The sequence below is a fragment of the Genypterus blacodes genome, unplaced genomic scaffold (assembly GCF_046128005.1).
Source record: "Genypterus blacodes isolate CSIRO-AG114 ecotype Tasmania unplaced genomic scaffold, CSIRO-AGI_Gbla_v1 ptg000032l_1, whole genome shotgun sequence".
NCBI classification, from domain to species: Eukaryota; Metazoa; Chordata; class Actinopteri; order Ophidiiformes; family Ophidiidae; genus Genypterus; species Genypterus blacodes.
In genome coordinates, this window is record NW_027466845.1 from 5,507,206 (window position 1) to 5,524,797 (window position 17,592).

At 43.9% G+C, this 17,592-nt stretch overlaps 1 protein-coding gene across 6 annotated transcripts; it reads right to left on the reverse strand.

Annotated features, from left to right (window-relative positions):
• Nucleotides 1–1,473: 1,473 nt before the first annotated feature.
• Nucleotides 1,474–16,612, reverse strand: picalmb (phosphatidylinositol binding clathrin assembly protein b). 6 transcript variants are annotated; one of them, XM_076146493.1, is made up of 22 exons: nt 15,900–16,612; nt 11,700–11,842; nt 11,500–11,575; nt 10,876–10,978; nt 10,624–10,717; nt 10,362–10,473; nt 9,177–9,283; nt 9,013–9,054; nt 7,806–7,891; nt 7,562–7,685; nt 7,338–7,468; nt 6,959–7,059; nt 6,617–6,769; nt 6,217–6,300; nt 5,797–5,889; nt 5,518–5,628; nt 4,691–4,807; nt 4,535–4,565; nt 4,344–4,443; nt 4,141–4,200; nt 3,894–3,998; nt 3,011–3,525 (listed from the first exon to the last, which is right to left on the reverse strand). In XM_076146493.1, the coding sequence occupies exons 1-22, from the start codon at nt 16,027–16,029 to the stop codon at nt 3,433–3,435; spliced, it is 2,196 nt and encodes a 731-aa protein (XP_076002608.1). In that variant the 5' UTR covers nt 16,030–16,612; the 3' UTR covers nt 3,011–3,432. The 6 variants fall into 6 exon arrangements, with proteins under 6 accessions (XP_076002605.1, XP_076002608.1, XP_076002604.1 ...); XM_076146490.1 differs by lacking the exons at nt 3,011–3,525; nt 5,797–5,889; nt 6,217–6,300 and adding an exon at nt 1,474–2,861; XM_076146489.1 differs by lacking the exons at nt 5,797–5,889; nt 6,217–6,300 and having other exon boundaries at nt 3,012–3,525; nt 7,338–7,465.
• Between the last annotated feature and the right edge of the window lie 980 nt (nt 16,613–17,592).

Below are 17,592 nucleotides of genomic sequence, written 5' to 3' on the forward strand. Positions count from 1 at the left end.
TCAAATCAAAGACATGTGACACAACCATAGAGGAATCGGTGAAACGGGTTAAGCGTGTCCATGTGTGGTGTAGTAGCAGGTGGCGTCCAGCAGGTGGCCTCTGTGTTTGATAAAGAGGCGTGCGTGTGTTTAGCGTGTGTGACAGCAGGCGCTCCCTCACCTGCGCGTCACGTCAGCAGCTTGGAGGGTAAATAAAGTGATTTCATGTGGACAGTGAAGATTCAAACTCAATGATCCAAACAGATGAATAATGATGAAAAACACCGCTAGGAAAAGTTAGAAGTATTGCAGAAGCAAACAAGTACAAGCAGTGTAATTTACTCAAGAATCAACACTAACATTCTGAGTCAACATGATTGTTGCGTTGAATGCGTTCACTTGCAGCTCGTACGTGACAATGCATAAACCGTGACTTTGTTTTGAAGTTTTCGTGGTGGTAAAATCGTCACTTTTTCTTACCACCAATGCATAAACATTGGAATTATCAACAACATTCCTCTCTGGACATATTTTGGAATTGAATGATGAGGGTTTTCACGCATCTTTATGGGATTTTAATGACAATTAATTGGGAATACGAAAGGAAAGTGGCTCAAAATGACAGTTCAGTTCGATATTAGAATATCTATTTTGCACCATTGAAAACTGAATCCATCCCAGTTTGGTTTTATTCAAAGAGAGAAGTTGAAGTTCAAATACTGCATTTAGCAAACAACATGTCAATTGAAAGCTTAGAAGCTGACGTCATTGGAGGCGGGAGAAAGTAATATTCATTCAAAGTGATTGGTCAGTTTTTGTGTCAACTGTTTAAGAATTGCGCGCGAGACCACTGCACGGCCCTGGCTGGAGCCTTACCGTGACTCTGGATAGTTTCAGGACATTACAAGCTTCCAACTGACAGTGAGTGTCCACATTTATTCCGTATTTTGGCGGTTTTATGACTGTGAGTGTGTTATAACTCCATGTCAAAGTTTAATGCCCTGCTGTGTTGGCTGTTGTTGTTTTTGTTGTGCCTTGTCAGCTTCTGTTGGATTGTTTGATGCTAAACGCTGCTTCGCTTGCTTTGCTAGGTAGTTGACCATATTGCTAACTAGGTTGCTCTTGTGAAATATCAAGTTCAAACACTTTTATGGCTGTTCGTTTGGAGGTTGGTGTGTATGTGTGTAAAAAAAAAAGTGGTTCTTTACAACAGAAACATGGCAGGTTCAAGATTGATACTTCTGCTGTGTTCTGCGTTCTGCTCATTTTGAAAGTGTTGTTTCCATGTGAGAGTGGGTCGGTTGCGTTATTGAACTGACAGTACTGTCCCACCTGCTGGCAGCGCAGGATAACCAGGCTGAACATGAGGCATGAACATTGAGAGGCTGAATCCACTTATTGACAATCAGTAATCAATAGACATGCAGACACAGGGACAGCAGTTTGAATCCCCCACAAGGGGAAGCATCCAGCAACACAACAAGAACAGGAGTTTGTGGAAGCTGCTCTTTATTTGTAAAAGAAAGAAAAAGACGTTGTCTGAGTCATTGTCTGCTACACGTTCTAATTACATAAAGAAAAGATCTGCGGAGACAAACGCAGAGAATATCCTGAATCAAACTTAGGTAGAGTCAAATTTGATTGAATTGCTTTCATATTTCATACATCTTTCACGTTTGCACTCAAAGAACAGTCAGTATTTATATACACAGAGCGCCGATCAACAGCGCTCCACTCCCCCCCTACTGCTCCTCTGGATCTTTTATACAATTAATTTACATCGAATCTGCGTGACCCCTTCTCTTTTTTTGTTGTTTTCCTTTCACCGGCGCAGCGGCCCGTCACAGCCACCAGACGCCACTGTCTTCTCGTCTCGCTCAGTGAGGAACTGTAGTATGGAAAGATGTGTGCAACATGAAGACAACTCTTTCACATTCAGAGTTAAAGGCAGCCTTGAATACGGTCAGAGAGTCGACGGCATGCCAAGCTTAAAGCAAACGGAGCCCACCGCCCAGTGTGAGAACCCAACAAACCAAAACCCTATAGGCACAGAATCGACTATATACTGTAGATAACTGACTCGTACTCTAACCCCTGCACTTTAAGTACAACGGAGACTGTGAAATTTTTCATCTAGTAAAAATTCATCTTAAAACACAAAACTTGGAGAATATTTAGTGCTCTATCATTCCGCTTAATAGGTGTAAATTTACATAGTAGCTATAGTCTGAGATCCTTGTTTAATGCTGAAGCACTCCCACAGGTGTTCGTTGTATTTGTAGAGTTTTACACTTTACATTTTTTTCCCCCAAATCTTAAAACTGATAATCATAAATAAATACAAACAACACACAAGGAATGTCTACTGTAAACACGGTAAAAAAGACAAAAACTAAAACAGGTGTAAACGTCATTAGCATCACTACGCAGTGACAGGGAAATAACTGTGGGACACGGATGACTGATGGATCGGATCAAGAAAGGGAAGGACCGCCACTTCCTGCCACCTCCCTATCCCCTCCCCCACATCCAGCCTTTACATCCAACCACAGTATTTCCAAAATACATAACATCAAAGACTCTCAGCACCCGGAACTACCTTTACAGATAAGGACTCCTTTTTACGGGGGGTGGTTAGACAGCAGCATCATTCAATGTCTTGGACAGATTACACAATAATGGGTGTGAGTTATCGCCAAACGTCACTTGGACACGGTTACCATGGTTTCTGACGGTCGTTGCACCATTGTGTTCTTGACATGTCTGTTTCTGGGGGCGTGTGAATGTTTCTCTGAAGAGTTACGACTGCAACGAGGACAAAGCTTTACTGCTAAGTGCTTCATCTTCCGAGAGACACTTCCTTCATATTACATGAACTGCATCTGCATGAAGGGCAACACACACACATACACAATATTACTCAAACTATTAACACAAGAAGTTAAATCCCAGATCTCATAATGACCATGTGTCACATTCAAGTTCAACTGGGAATAAATAAAACTAAAACAAACAAATTAACACCCAGTGGCAGCAAATTATTTAGAAAAATATATAAAAATGCTCATTAGGTCATTTATGTATCAATCACTATCTTTGTTGACACTGGTAATATCCATCTCCCACTTATTTTGGCTGTTAGTATGCAAGTAACTCATAAATACACTATTTCTGATAGTACGTGAAGGCAGCATCAGTTAATTGTTCTTAAACTTCCAGATATGGACATTTGTATCAATAGAAGACAAGACAAGGCAGGATATCAACAAGCTACAAACAAACCATCACGATAAAATGAACCAAAACAAGACAAAAAACAACAGAGAATCGGATGAAAAACAAGGATATGCAAACGGCACAAGACAAAAGGAGAGCAAGGAATCAGCACTGAGCATGTGGCGCATGCAGGTTCATCCACAAGCAAAGTGAGCATGCTGTACCTAAAGAGTCGGTCTACAAGAAATCCTTGAGAGAGAGGTGTGCAAACGGGTCCTGTCCAGGGGCTCGGAGAGGACTCTGGCTGGAAGGACTAGAGGCTGCAGAGGGCTACATCAGGGAGAGACAGAGGAAGAGGAGGCGGGAGGACCAGAGAAGTCAGAGAGTCAGACACCCAGAGCGAGCGAGGGAGTGATGAGATTAGTTCGGAAAAGCTGTGACGTACCAAGAAAAAGGTTAATAAAAGGGAGAACAGGAAGTCGCACAACGAGGGCGATGACTAACAGTTTTGCCCCTTTCCCATTCCACAGAGTAAACGGTTAATGAGAACGTTGACGTCAGTGTTCAAACGCACAACAAGGACTAACTCTGGCACACAACACACACACACACAACTTTACTCCGACTGTGTTAATGGATTGTGACTGTGTGATGCACTGGTGTGGGCACAGTGGGCAGACTCGCTGCCTTTCACCCACCTGAGCACTCGACACGGCGCCAAAGGGGTTGGGTGGCCTCATCACGGGCTGGCTGTACATCATGGTGGGTGGATTCATTATACCCATGGAGCCCATTTGTGGAGGCTGCAAAGTATCACAACGGCACAGAGGAAGTTATTTCATATCAGCGACACAGCAAACTCATATCAGAACCGCAAAGATCAGTCCATTAATCCAATAGCTGATTGATAATGAGGACATTTGAAAGTTGCGATACAACACTAACCATGCCATATCCCATCATGCCTGTGGGTGTGGTGGCAGGGAAGGCCATGATTGAGGTGGGCTGCAGAGAAAAGATAGGAACATAGCATTTACCATCACAAACATTATGCACATTATGACAAGAATAATTATTTAGCAGTAAATGACAAGCATTAAATAAGCACAAAGGCAGATAGCGTCAGAACTACAGCGTGTGTGTGTCACCATGGAGACGGGGTTCCAGGTTGTAGTCGGCGCTGCCTTTGGCTGCCAGTTGGTGCCGCCGGTCAATCTTTTCTCGCCTGGCTGGCTCCAGTGGATGTCACTGGAGATAAAGGCAGTTCACATTAGCATCAGCACACGCAGAGACAAAGCTGCTGCTGCACGGAAGCTTCCGGCGCTCAGCCATCACTTACTTTTTCGTTGTGCCGTTTCCAATGCCGAGGTCTGAAAGGGAGAAACAGGAAGGTGTCAGATGTTTGTCTGCTTATATTCAGTGTCTGTGTGAATATTTGCTTTGATGAGCCTCCTCTGTGTTTACTTTGCTGAAGAGCCACAAGCAAAACACTTACTGCCAACTAGATTAGCCAAGGAGGAGTCCAGGTCGTCTGACACCAGCTTCTCTGGCTGCTGATTGGATGGCAGGCCGGAGCCAGCGAGAGTTGGTTTTAAAATGGCCCCAGCAGCGTCTAACATCACAATCAATAACGGATAACAAGCAGGTTATGAAGGAGAGAGTCACATTTTAACATGTTTTATGCATTTTGTCAATGCACTTTCAAAGTACACAATATATACAACAACAATGAAAATGTTAACATTACACTAAATCCATCTTTAAGTCCCAGTCCTATTTTTAGAGGGAAATTTAAATTAATATTTCAAGGTTCATGGTGAAAAATAAATGATAATTTTTTTATATCTCACATGTGGTCTTGTGTTAAAGGGTGTATTAAAATCTGTCAGCAAGTTGGAAATGGGTGAGATCGTTCTACAAACATTCCCCGTGTCATCTTGCTTATTTGAAGAATTTCTGAACAGATCTCAATAAGAAAAGGCTTCCTGCAGGCTTTGTTTACATTGTGGTGCGTTTCAGCTCGGCTTTGGTCAGAGACGAAGATAAAGTGACATTCTGCACATGCGGACTGCTTTCTGTTACTAATGCTGCCGTGCGGTAAAAATAGTGCAAGGAAGACAGCGGCCTGTACTGAATGTGCTGCCATCTGTAGAAAACCTGCACGACCGGGATGCTGCTGCTGCTGCAGGTGTTTGTGCAATCTGTGACAGATGTCTGAGAGCAAACGACATACTTAGATATTCCCTCCTCCTCCTCCTCTAAAGCTTTGGTGGTTAACATGTTTATGTGCTCATCAACTTTCTTTTCTCATTTCATCCTCACCTTCAGGATTCAGACTGTTGCTGCCTGTAGCTTTGGCTCCGAAAACTGATTCAAAGTCCACTTGAAGTCCCCCTGCTGGCTGCTGTGGAGGGCCCTGTGGTGTCGAGTATCCTTCAGAGAGACGGAAAAGGCGACGGATCAAACGTGACGAATGAATTTCCAGAGATGGGAGAGAAAACATGGGACCCCGGATTTTGGATTCTACCCTGACCCCCTGGACGTGATCATCTAAAACACTGGGATGGAGAGTCTAATATAACTGAGCTAACCCTTCAGTACCTCTGAATAGACCTGCTACAGTAGAGGGCTCAGTGGGGTAGGGAGCCTGGTGTGGGAGGTGCTGGGCAACGGACACTGGACCACAGAAGGAGTCTGACACACCACAGGAAGCAGGGAGAGGGAGAGAGGAAAGAGGACAGCGAGAGGAAAGGCGTTTCAAGGCCGTGGCCAGAGTGACAGGTGGGAAACAGCAATACACGCAGGAAGAGGACGGCTAACATGTGTCCAGGGTTACTAACTGCAATTCAGTTTAAGTAAAGTCAAATATAGCAGAAAGCAGGATATTAAGGATCCTAAGGGGTTAGGATTAGTTTAAGTCCATATTAATGTACATGTAACAATAAGGGCCCATGGGTAAGGTATAGGATCAGGGGCCTATGTTTGCAGGAAACATGGGCTGATGGTGAGCCATCCAAGTACCTGAGATGGAGTGTTCTATCCGCACTGTGCGTTTGTAATTGGTTGAAACGGATGAGTTTGTGTCAATAAAGGGATTGTAACGATCTGGAGAATCAAAAATAGCATTGGTAAAAGAAGAGCAGTGTTCAATTTAAAGCTCTACGGCACGTATCTAAAACAACACAGCATGACACACAGCGTAAGCATCAGAGAAAGAGAGAGAGAATGGAGGGGAGGAGTGTGTGGCTGCTCTAGTGGGGTCCTACTTGGTTGATGCACAGAGGGAAATAAGACTTTGCTTCATCAGAAATAAGAGGATTTACACTACAGCACACAGTCAACATGCAAGTTAGTCATGCTGCTTAAACACGTCACTACAGAGAAATGGGCAAGAGTGACAAGAAACAAAATGAGTCGTTACCACCAAACATTTCATGAGCAGATGTCCTAGAGGAAAAGCTAACACCGTCTGAAGACACGACAGGTAAGTGAGCGGCATCGACAACGAGTTTTGAGAGGAAAGGGTTAAGGTTGGGCATGGAGTCATCTCCAGCTTCGCCGGAGGTGAAAGGATCTACGCAGGCAGAGGAGAGAGAGAGAGAGAGAGAGAGAGAGAGAGAGAGAGAGAGAGAAGACAGAGAGCAAAGAAGAAGAGGACATCAGAGTCAAGACAACAAACAAGAGAAAGGAAGGCATGCAGAAACGGCTCATGGAAGATTCCTGGGGGAGCAGCAACTCAGGCTGCGACTCGGTGATGCCTCACCTGCCCACGCCGTCGCCACCGGAAGCCCTGTGGAGCCCGACTGCATGGACGGCTGGAAAGACGACTGCAGGTCAAAGAGGTCGCTCTCCATCTTCAAAGCACTGCGGACAGAAAACAGCGGCGGCTGAAAAATCCAGACTTTTTGGTTTTAATATTTTCTTTTTTCTGCCCCTTATCAAAACTGCAAAACCATTGTCTAATCTTAAGTGACAAATAAACAGAAATGCAGACGATTTTCCTGCAAGGCTGTTATGGCAACTGTTTTTTGCAAATCCATTGCAGAGATATTTTCAATAACATCACGAATTGAAGTTTTCAGATTTTCTAAAGTTTCTCCAAAACCGCGTTCTTCATCCCCCTTGGTCAGACAGTACAGTACCCATTAGAGCAGCTGGCTGTGGAGAAGTCTATGGCTGGTGCTGTGCTGATTGTGCCCCCAGTGGTGGAAACGGGCGACGTGTCGGTGGTGGCAAAGGACGGCCTTTTGGAGAGCTCCTTGAGCCTTTGCTCCTGGGTGAGAGAGTCCATTTTAAAAACGCTGGCAGAGACACTGCAGTCGTCTGTCACGAACGCGGTGGCGCTGTTCGTAAACGGCGCGGATACCTTGAGAGCCTTGAGACGAGCCTGCTCTTCCTCCAGTGCCGCCTGCTTCTCCCGCTCATCCACTTTAGTGAAGGACATCCCCGTGCTCGCCAGCGATGACACTGCGTTTGACAGAGTGCTGGCCCTGGAGGGAAACCCAAATACACATCAGACTCTAAACTGCTCTAAACTGTCGGTAACCGTGGCAACAATACACCTGCTTCACGCAACATAACCACATAACTCAGACTTGACACAGCCTTACCTGCTGGCTGCAGTGGAGTCTTTGACCTTCTTGCCCTCTAAGGAGGCCAAGTGCTGCTCCAGAGCTTCAAGCAGGCTACTGGGAGCCTGTTATGACACAAGACATCATCATCAGCACGTTTCGTACTCACACACTGTAGGTATATCTATTTGCACAACACAAAACGATATGTGACAGTGGTGGGCAACCAAGCATGAAGAGAGAACATCTAACGTCGCACAAGATCAAACTGACTGCGATGTAGCAAACCAATTGAAACCTCTGATTGGAGGTTGTTGTTTTGCACACACAGGTAGAACACCTTCACTAGCTACCCACCACTGATCCATGACAGCATTCCAGCAGAAAAGATACTGAGGATGAGAGCAACATCTGAGTGGAATGAAACACCACAGGACTTTCAACAACCGAGGGCGTTGTTGAATCGACCGTGTCTCTAAGCACAGCAGGGCAGCCAAGTTGGATGAGCTACACTGGGTTACACGCCTCACGTGACCAAAAGTGAACACCATTAACCACAGAGCGTTTCAGCTCCTTCAACTGCTTTCACCACAATGTAGGAGACAAGAGTCAAGAGCAGAGGCATGCAAGAAACAACATTAAAGCAAGTCACAGACACAGAAGAAGAGTTAAAGGATAGTACTTACACAAACTGTGAACTAAAGTGGAAAGATAAGGGAGAATACAGAATATAAAGGTGGTGACAGTCAGAGGGGGGAAGCAATTTAGCTGCAAAACTCAGGGAGGAAATATTCCATCAATATTTCTCCCCAAAGCACCGCAGGATAATGTGTGTGCATCAGGTGTAATCAGGAAATGTCTAACTGTCACTGTGTAGGAAATACTGAAGGTAAACACAGCGAATGTTTTGTCACTTATTTTAAAACATAAAAGGACAGACTAACACCTTTATTTACTGTAGAGAGTAGACGCTGGTACATATGAGAAAAAGGCAAAGAAGGAAACTGAAGAGGAGCAGAAGAACAAGATAAATATAAAACAAGACAGAGAATAAGAGGGGAAGAAGAAGAAGATGAAGAAGCCCTCTGGCGGAAACATGCACTCGAGAAGAAATTCATGCAAAGTGTCTTATTTTAGGGGGCATTTGTGCAGTTTATACACAAAGAAAGAAATGGAGAGAAAGAAAGAAATTCGTAATTCAAAGTGGACATATGTCTCTAGACTGTCCTCAGATTGTTCTTCTTACCTGCGACAGGTCTGGGATGTCTCCTCGGTCGATCCCCACTTGCTGTCAGAGGAAAAACAAACAACGTTGTCATCATTTCACTCGGTGTGACTCGGCTGCTGCAGCCTGCACACTGATTTGGGCTTAACCATGTTCTTTGTGTATTTAAGGAAACCAGACTTTACCTCTGCTACTTTGAGGAACTCTGATATCCGGGTCATTCTGGTGAGGAACTTCTTGTAAATGTCCAGACCTTCTTTACACTGGGTCTTCTTCATGTCAAAGTATTTCTCTGTATGGTGGGAAAGAGGAAAATAGGAGCATTTGCAATCCCAGAATATTGTCAAGTTCTCTTTTCAGCCTGTAGAGGGTGTAAATTAGTCATTTTCATACCTCAGGAACTTCAGTACTCAGATCATTTTGTCCACCGAAAAATATGAATATATGAATATGAATATTTCAAAATATATTGTGTATATAATATATTTCATGTGTGTTTCATATGTTCATCCTTTTAAAAAAATCAGAATTTTCGAGCTGAATTTCTGTTACAACAAGCAGAGTTTCTACAAATATTTGACGATGAGTATACCTACACTTTTCCATAAACCATCCGCTACGTAATTTATTTTAATTTATTTATATTAACTTTATTTTACCAGGGAAGTCCCATTTAGATTAATAACCTTGTTTTTTGATCAAAGTACACGCAACAACACATCCTCTGTCTTGAAACGCTAAGGCTTTCTTTAGCCGCTACTGATATCTTTCAGTCAATAACCAGGTGTTATTAAAACTGCATTTGTGTGGCTTTGTGATGATGACTGAAGCCAGCTTGCTCTGGTCTAGCAAACATGAACAAAATCAGTAATTACACAAGAAATGACGACCACAAAACACCCCATCTCATCTTCATCGGCTGCTTTCCTGAGATGATATGAGAGCGGATTTGAAAGAAAATAGAAATGTCTTGATTACTGTTACTTCCCAAAATGATTATGATCACTATTAAAATTTACATGACCAGGATTTTATCAACCACAGAATGCCTCAAACCAGCCAATAACAATAATCAAAGCACCACCTATTAAGACGACGTTGTCGCCTGTTCAAATGTCTATAATAACTACCTGAAGCACCGTGGGAGCAGGGAACTCTCAGAAGCCACCATGTAATCCCTGCTCCACAGAGTTACATAAAGAAGTTTCTAATTACACTGGGAGGGGCAGGAAGATCACGCTATACCTTCCAGGTGCAGGTGTCCCAACCAAGCACTTAAAAGCTGTAACCGTGGGGACAAGAATGAAACCCCTCGCTGGCCCACACCCCTCCCTCGCCAGTTAGAATAAAGAGAAAGCTTGCGTTCTTACCCAGCAGGTTGATTATGCCTTCGTTGTAAGCGGCAAAGAGCCTGATGGAGTCTTTGAAGAGGAGCATGAAGGCTGCATTGATAACTCCATTAGTCAGCTCGTTGGCATTAACCTGAGAAAAGACAATTGAGTTAAGAGGACAAGCGCAGCATTGGTCTCACAGCTTCCCCGGTTGTACAATCTGCAAGATCCAGACAGACGAGACCCTATTTCTTTTATTACACAGGCAGAGCAGCCGTGGGTGGCTTCACCTCAGACTCACATTGAAATCGAGGAGGGCGTCCATCTGGTTCTGAATGATGGGGATCGTCTTAAGCAGCTTCTCTGTATTCATGGTCCTCATTACACCGTCCACCCTGCACCGACATGTAGCGGAGCGGAAGACAGCACAGGGGACAGAGACAGAGAGACGGACAGAGGGAGGAAGGGAGCAGCAATCAAGAAGTGTGACCTTTTTTTAAATCCCTTGAAGTAATTTGTGTAGGTATTCAGTTTACATCAGACCGCTCCTTACCCTCGCTTAACTTTCGTGAAGTCGAAGGCGACCTGTCTGTATGAAACAGCTTTCTCATTCAGGTATCGACTATACCTCCTGATAAACGTGGACATGTCATAACCTGGGGACAGAAAGGCAGCGGACACTTTTAATTAACACAAGTCACAGCAATTCATTTGAAAATGGTGTTTAATTTCAAGTATCTGTGTGTATGACCTAAGATCCCAGTATACTTTAAAGACATTTGATAAAACATCGAAACGACACAGTCGTTGAATGCAAGTTGATTTATTTTTGGCACCAAAGGCAGTGGTGAAAGAGGCTCACAGTTGGTGGCAGGCGACAGGACTTGGCGCCTGCCGCAACAGTTTGTCTTCCGTCCTGAGGAGGAACGAAGACAAACTATTTTTGGTGCCTAAAGGTACCCAAACCAACCAATAGGAGTTTCCGGAGCAGCAAAACAGGGACTAGAACCCTTTCCCAGGTTCCCGCCCACAGATACAGCCAAAATGTCTGTGAGAACTAGGGTTCGTTTTATCCCGGTGTCAGCCATTAGAACTTTGTGTTTCTAGTAAGCACAAGTAATGGCAGTATACTGGGACCTTTAAGGCTGACGTGCAACAACTGCCATCACGTTTTTACCTTGTAACCCACTTTTGTCCAAAAAATTACTGAGGTTGAATAGTGTATTCCTTGAAGCCAAGTACTGGACAAAACGCTGTGTGAGGGGAAAACATTTTTAAATACAATTCTAAATACAATATTCTGCAACATTTGCCACATTATGAAGTCATAACAATCTGCTGCGGTCATGTTTCGGTGATCTGCGCACTGAGGCTCACCTCGTTGCCGTAGACCATGAGGTGGTGCGTGGAGATGAGCGACTTGAACACCACCACCCAGCTGGTGTTGGTGGTCCTCTCGAACAGCGAGTCGGCCAGCTGGGGAATATTCACATTCATCTCATTGGTGCAATGGATCAAATCTGAGGCGGAAGAGAAAGAAACGGGAGATTCAGAGGGTCGGTTACACTACACGGTTCAGCTGGTTACCTCATGGCAGCGCACTGTGCAACACCCTGTGTAGAACCAAGATGTAATTATAAGTTATTTGTGCAGGAATGCTGAAGGGAACAAAACTCAAACCAAAGCTACCAGCTGCTGTTTCTTGTAGTGCCATTAATCATCCAAGTCTATGTAAACTATGCACGCAGGGCTGCTGGCAAATATGTAAGCAATGACTAATTAACACAAGGGGACATGTTATCCTGGTTTTAATTCAGCTTAATACCAAATAAGTACAAATTGCAAGCTTTCACTGAGAAACATAGTCCTGTGGCTAGCCTAGCAACCGCATTGCTATGTCAACAATGGCGTCCAACCACTGACAACTTGAATTAAATTCCAAACTTGCATTATGAAATGCAACATATGAACGTGATAAATTAATGCCACTTCTTTCAAGATGTTGACATCCCCAGTTAGCACTTGATAGCTGTCATGGTATGCTAGTTTGTAGCTAGCTAGGTATGCCATGCCGCGATGTGAAACAACAGCGAACGTTGTGATAGTTTTTTCAATGTCACAATTTTGATGTCAATATGTCTTAGTTTGACAGATTTATACTAGCAGATGGAGACGAAACATCATCTGATTGTCCAGTTAAATACTTAAAATTCTATCCATTCAACAGTTTCGATGCACTTCAGATGCCCATTTATGACAGAGCAGACACCGTGTTGAGCTTTTTCCTATTATGTAAAAATGGAAGATGACAACAGAACAGAGACACCCACTGATCCTCGCAGAACTGAGCCGAAAAACAGGCCGACGTGACTCATGTCCTCTGCAAAACATCACGTATGTCCACAAAGCGTGTGCTGGTGACCTGTACACAGTATCGACTCGAGCTGAATCAATTAGTCAAATGCTGGAAAATCAGTCATTCACTGAGTCTCTGTGTCGTTCTGGTTTTGTATCCCTCTAAATCAAAGCACTCTTAAGTCTCGCGGCATTAAAGGATCTACAGCACAACAAATTTAAGGCTACAGTAGATACAGAGCCATTTTGTTAATTACAGCCTTAATTGGCAAACCCCCACAGTTGTGTCTGTTAGCTATCCCCGTGTTTCCCACTTCGTCAGCCTCTTTATGGCTCCAGTACGTCCGTCGTGTTGTCCATCATTAGCCATGAGTGCTAACAACCCTGCCATTCACAGCAGTGATCAGACTGATGGCTAATTGGGTCTCCCTTTCTGTCCTATATTTGACTTTTCAAAAGGCAGGGGAGGGGGGGGGGGACTCTAAGTAGGACAGGATAACCTTCCAGAGGAGCAGCAGCTAGCATGGGCGACAGAAGACCGAGGGAGAGGAGAAGGAGGAGGGGGAGCACTCACAGCGCTGTCATCTTACAATCATTGTGCTCTACAATAGCTGACATCACTCTTTCCGTACGCACCTATTGATGTAATAACCATGATGAGGCGTGATGTTGTATCTGCTTGTGTTTAGCGTGATCAAACACATTTTTGGGGAAGGTGAGTCGTTGATTGAGAGAAGTGGGTTGATCTGTCTGTCACACTTTCTCAAAACCATCAATAATTCATTGTGTCCTGTTGCATGAGCCAGTCAGAGAGCAGTGAGGATTACAAGGGCCCTTAATAGAGCTCATACCTCTGCCCAGGCTGTAAGATCAGGGTTTATCACTGGACCATCTGGCATTTAAGGGCAGAAATGACTCTAATAAGAACAGGACTCACAGCCAAATTGCACCAACTAGGTACAATGAAATAAATATGCCTGGTCTGCACCTCACCTTCCCACAACATCAGTTCAGGACAATTTGATGAATCCTTCAAACAAACCAACCAACGGACGCAGGCAAAGACAGCTGTAGCATCCAGCACATTCCAGTCATGCTGCCCATCACCCAAACCAACATGAATGAGAAGATGAAACTCTCTCCCTCTCTCTCTTTATCTGCATAGTGAGAGGAGTCAGTCCCACTCAGCTCAGGGGAGTCGACCTGAGCTACACAACAGGTGAGAAACCTGCAACTTCTTTTTTAACCAGTGGACAGAGTGTTCATGTTATGCAACACGGCTGCTGTGATGGATATGAAGCTTGAAATCTTTTTTTTAATGACGGTCACATCCATTTCCTCCATTTCTGCCTGAGAATCAGAAAATAATTCCCAATATGTTACAATTGATGTAGTGCCTGTTATAATACTGTTAGGGTTAGCCAGAGGTAATTCTGCTGTACTGGATCAAACCTGTACTCTGCTGAAAGAAGCTCAGCTGGATGTTTCTGAGCACTAAACATTACAATAAACCATTTTCATATTTAAATTGTAGCATGAAAGAGCCATTTTCAAGCTGAGATGTATCATTTCAATATGAAAAAATGTCAAATTTCTAAATTGGAAAAGGTTCAGTTCATTCAACAAGTGCATGAACTTCTTGTAGATTCATTTGATAACCAGAAGTGGCCAAGTAAGACGGTAGCATGAGACACATTATGTTTAGGTTAAGGGATCCGTTTTGTAATATACGGTATATGATTTAAACCGATCGCTAACACACAATCTAAAACACACAGTTCCAATTTTATTTCAAAGTCAAACCATAACCTGTCAAGAACCTAAAATGTTAATGTCTATGCCTATAATGTCTCACACTAAAATGACACAGAGCCATTACTATCATCAACAATATCCTGTAAATCCACTATTGCAGCTCTAGGGTTTGACTATTTTACCTTTGTGTGTATCAGTGTGACCACACAATGTCTTATTGGATACCAGCCTTGACTGATAAGTTCTGAGCCTAGCATAGATCTTCTCCATTCATCTTGACACACTTCTGCCGAGAATTCTTGCGGGATTTTTTTTTACCCACAGTTTTTTTTTATACATTCAGTACGTGAGTACAGCCACTGCACACTGGCCTAGTTTGTCCATCTTGTAAAACTCACAGAGCGTTTAGGATGCCTCCAGAACTCAAGCCTCATAATCATTCAACTCCAATGAAAGCAGCTAATGCTGAGAAAAAGCTATGGAGTTATATTAGTCAGCAAGTTCCATGGCAGTCATCCAGGCAGTCTAGGATGTGTACCTGGAATTGTTCTAGTGTTGTTCGTGACATGTTCAAGTTCAGAGATTGGCCCCTAACCCTCCCAAGATGCATCACTTCCCCTACTCACTTCCTTATAAGATGGGCCCATAACTTATCAATCAACAAATGTGATACTGGAAGCATTTCAATTACAATATATACATACTGGCATCACTCTACTGACATCTCCTCTACAGGCCAGCAACATTCATTCGTTCACTCATTCATTCATTCACCAACACCCTGCATTTCCATACTTCTCCTCTCGTGTTGTCTGTAGGAGTACACAGGAGGTATCACATTACTCAATTGGTATGTACAGAACAGAACAGTACAGTACAGTCCAGTCCAGTACAGTGTGTGTCCGGCTGAAACACACACTTGTCTTCCTGCAGGTGAGCAGAAGATGGGAGATGCCTGCAAGCATATTCCTGTCAATGTGGCTTCCAGGCCTGAGTGCATATGGGCCCACTGACACGGACACACTCCTCTGGTGCTCAGCAGCTGAAACAAGCACTCTACTCACAGCAAATGATCAAATCAAATAAATGACTCTTTACATACCATTATGTATGATGATAAACATGCAAGCTGGGAGCAAAGTCTAGATGAGACACATACAGACAAGAGATCTGGGATTTGAATAATAACCAGCAGCTAGACGTGTTTTTATAACATCTCACAGGGAAATTAACTAAATAACATCATCGACAAACACGTCACGCTGCTGCACTTTCATCAAAACCCTTATTATGTGTTGTATTCTGTCCCTTAGGCCTAAACTGCTCCAACATGAGCCAGCAGTAGCATGTAGCCTATGCTGAGGCTTTGAGGCCTGGCTCACTCCACCATCCTCCGCCATAACTCCGCCAGCGAAGCCGCGTTTCATTGTGAGCGTGTGTGATCGGTGACTCGGGTAAAATACTCACAGTCCAAATGTTTCTTTTTGGGGCCCATGATTTCATGTGTGGTGGCCTTGCATACGGTTTTGGACACAGCAGATCCCGTTACACTGTGCTGGGCTGCAGTTATCCTGTCCGTAATGCTCTGCCCCGACATCTTCCTTCAGCCGGTCAGTGAACGCAACAAAAGACTCTCAAATCGCGATAATGTTGTAATAGTTTCTCCTCAGTGGATCAAAAATGAAGTACAAAATGAAATAAAGTGTCTGTAACCTTGCCCGGACCCCCCTTTTGCCCCAGCTACAAAAAAAAATCCAAAAATCAAAACTAGGCTATGGCAACCGAGCAGGGGAGGGCGGAATAAAGACAAGCGGAGGAATATGACAACAACAAGCCGGGATGTGTGGATGTGTCGATGGCTGTGGAAGTCTGTCTGCTCTCACGGAGATGCGGCGCAGGCTCCGCTAGCTGACTCATCCGCCCCGGGTCTCCGTCCAGCGCTCATCCCGATGTGCCACACCGGATCCCTGCGTGTCTCCTCCTGCCTCCGCCGCTCCGCCAGTCCAGTCGTCGCCGCTCCTCCTCCTCCTCTTCCTCTTCCTCCACCTCCTCCTCCCCCCGCTGCCGCTGTTGGGCTTTAAAACGGGGCTTTAAAACAGGGGAAATGGCGGGCCCGAGCTGCTCCCGGGGAAAGGGTTTGAGAAGAGCCGGTGTCAGGATGTGACTTTGCGGAGGTGGACTCGGGCTGATGGCGGTGGAGCAGCTGGAGGAAATGTGTAAAGAAGCCGCAAAGGGCGCAGAGCAGTCCAGGCCTCAGTGTGTGTGTATGTGTGTGTGTGTGTGTGTGTGTGTGTGTGTGTGTGTGTGTGTGTGTGTGCGAGAGAGCTTGGGGACGGTATTGATCAGGGAGCTCAGCAAAATCAGGTTACAAGTACCCTGATAGAGTCTTGGAATGACCTCATTTGTGGCTTTGCTTCCTTTTCAACATGCTGTTAAATTAGAGTTGGAACTAATGATGTAACTAATGCTTTATTACTGTTAAGATGAGGTAATATAAGATAAAGTTTATGTATGAGAGCAAGTGTCACACACGCTGCATCTCAGGTGCCCGGTGCAGGACAAGCAAAGACAAAACACAATCAAACATTACAAATACTGAGAGAAAACAACAACAAATGTGTTTTTTAGAAACTTTGTGGATCAGCATAATCCATCAATAAGATCAATTATTGGGTTGCCAGGTTGTGGAAAAACCTCTTTACAAAGATCACAAGGTTTTTATTTTATCACCTCTGCAGATTTAAATGCTATTGAATTGCATTTTAGTAAAGGGATCTTCCACTACAGTTATTTATAAAGACTGTAAATGTTAATAATGCATTTTGCACTGATGCTCTACTTTTGCAAAAGTGGTACAACTGTTCATTAGTGGAAAAGACAAACTGGGTTCAGCTGAAGATCCATTGGTCACTGTCAAGTCATTATTGATCTCCGCTGTCAGAGTCCCTATAGAAGTATTAGTCCCTCTATCTGATAATAAGCTATACTTTCTTTTATAATGGCTTAGTAGGTTGCAACTAATGGCTTTATTTATGGTTAATAGATCATATACATGCTTCTGGATCAGAATAAAGCCATTGTAAGGGTGTAAGCATTCTTCCAATACAAACACCTTTAGGTCTGTAGTTATGAATATTGATTTAGTTGTAAATAAATACAT

Coding starts and splice junctions, on each gene's coding strand:
- picalmb (XM_076146493.1), bottom strand. CDS start 16,029: ATGTCGGGGCAGAGCATTACGGACAGGATAACTGCAGCCCAGCACAGT. Junction 9,055..9,176: donor AGTTCCTCAAAGTAGCAGAG/GTAAAGTCTGGT, acceptor TTCCTCTGACAG/CAAGTGGGGATCGACCGAGG. Junction 4,808..5,517: donor CAACAGTCTGAATCCTGAAG/GTGAGGATGAAA, acceptor TTGTGATGTTAG/ACGCTGCTGGGGCCATTTTA.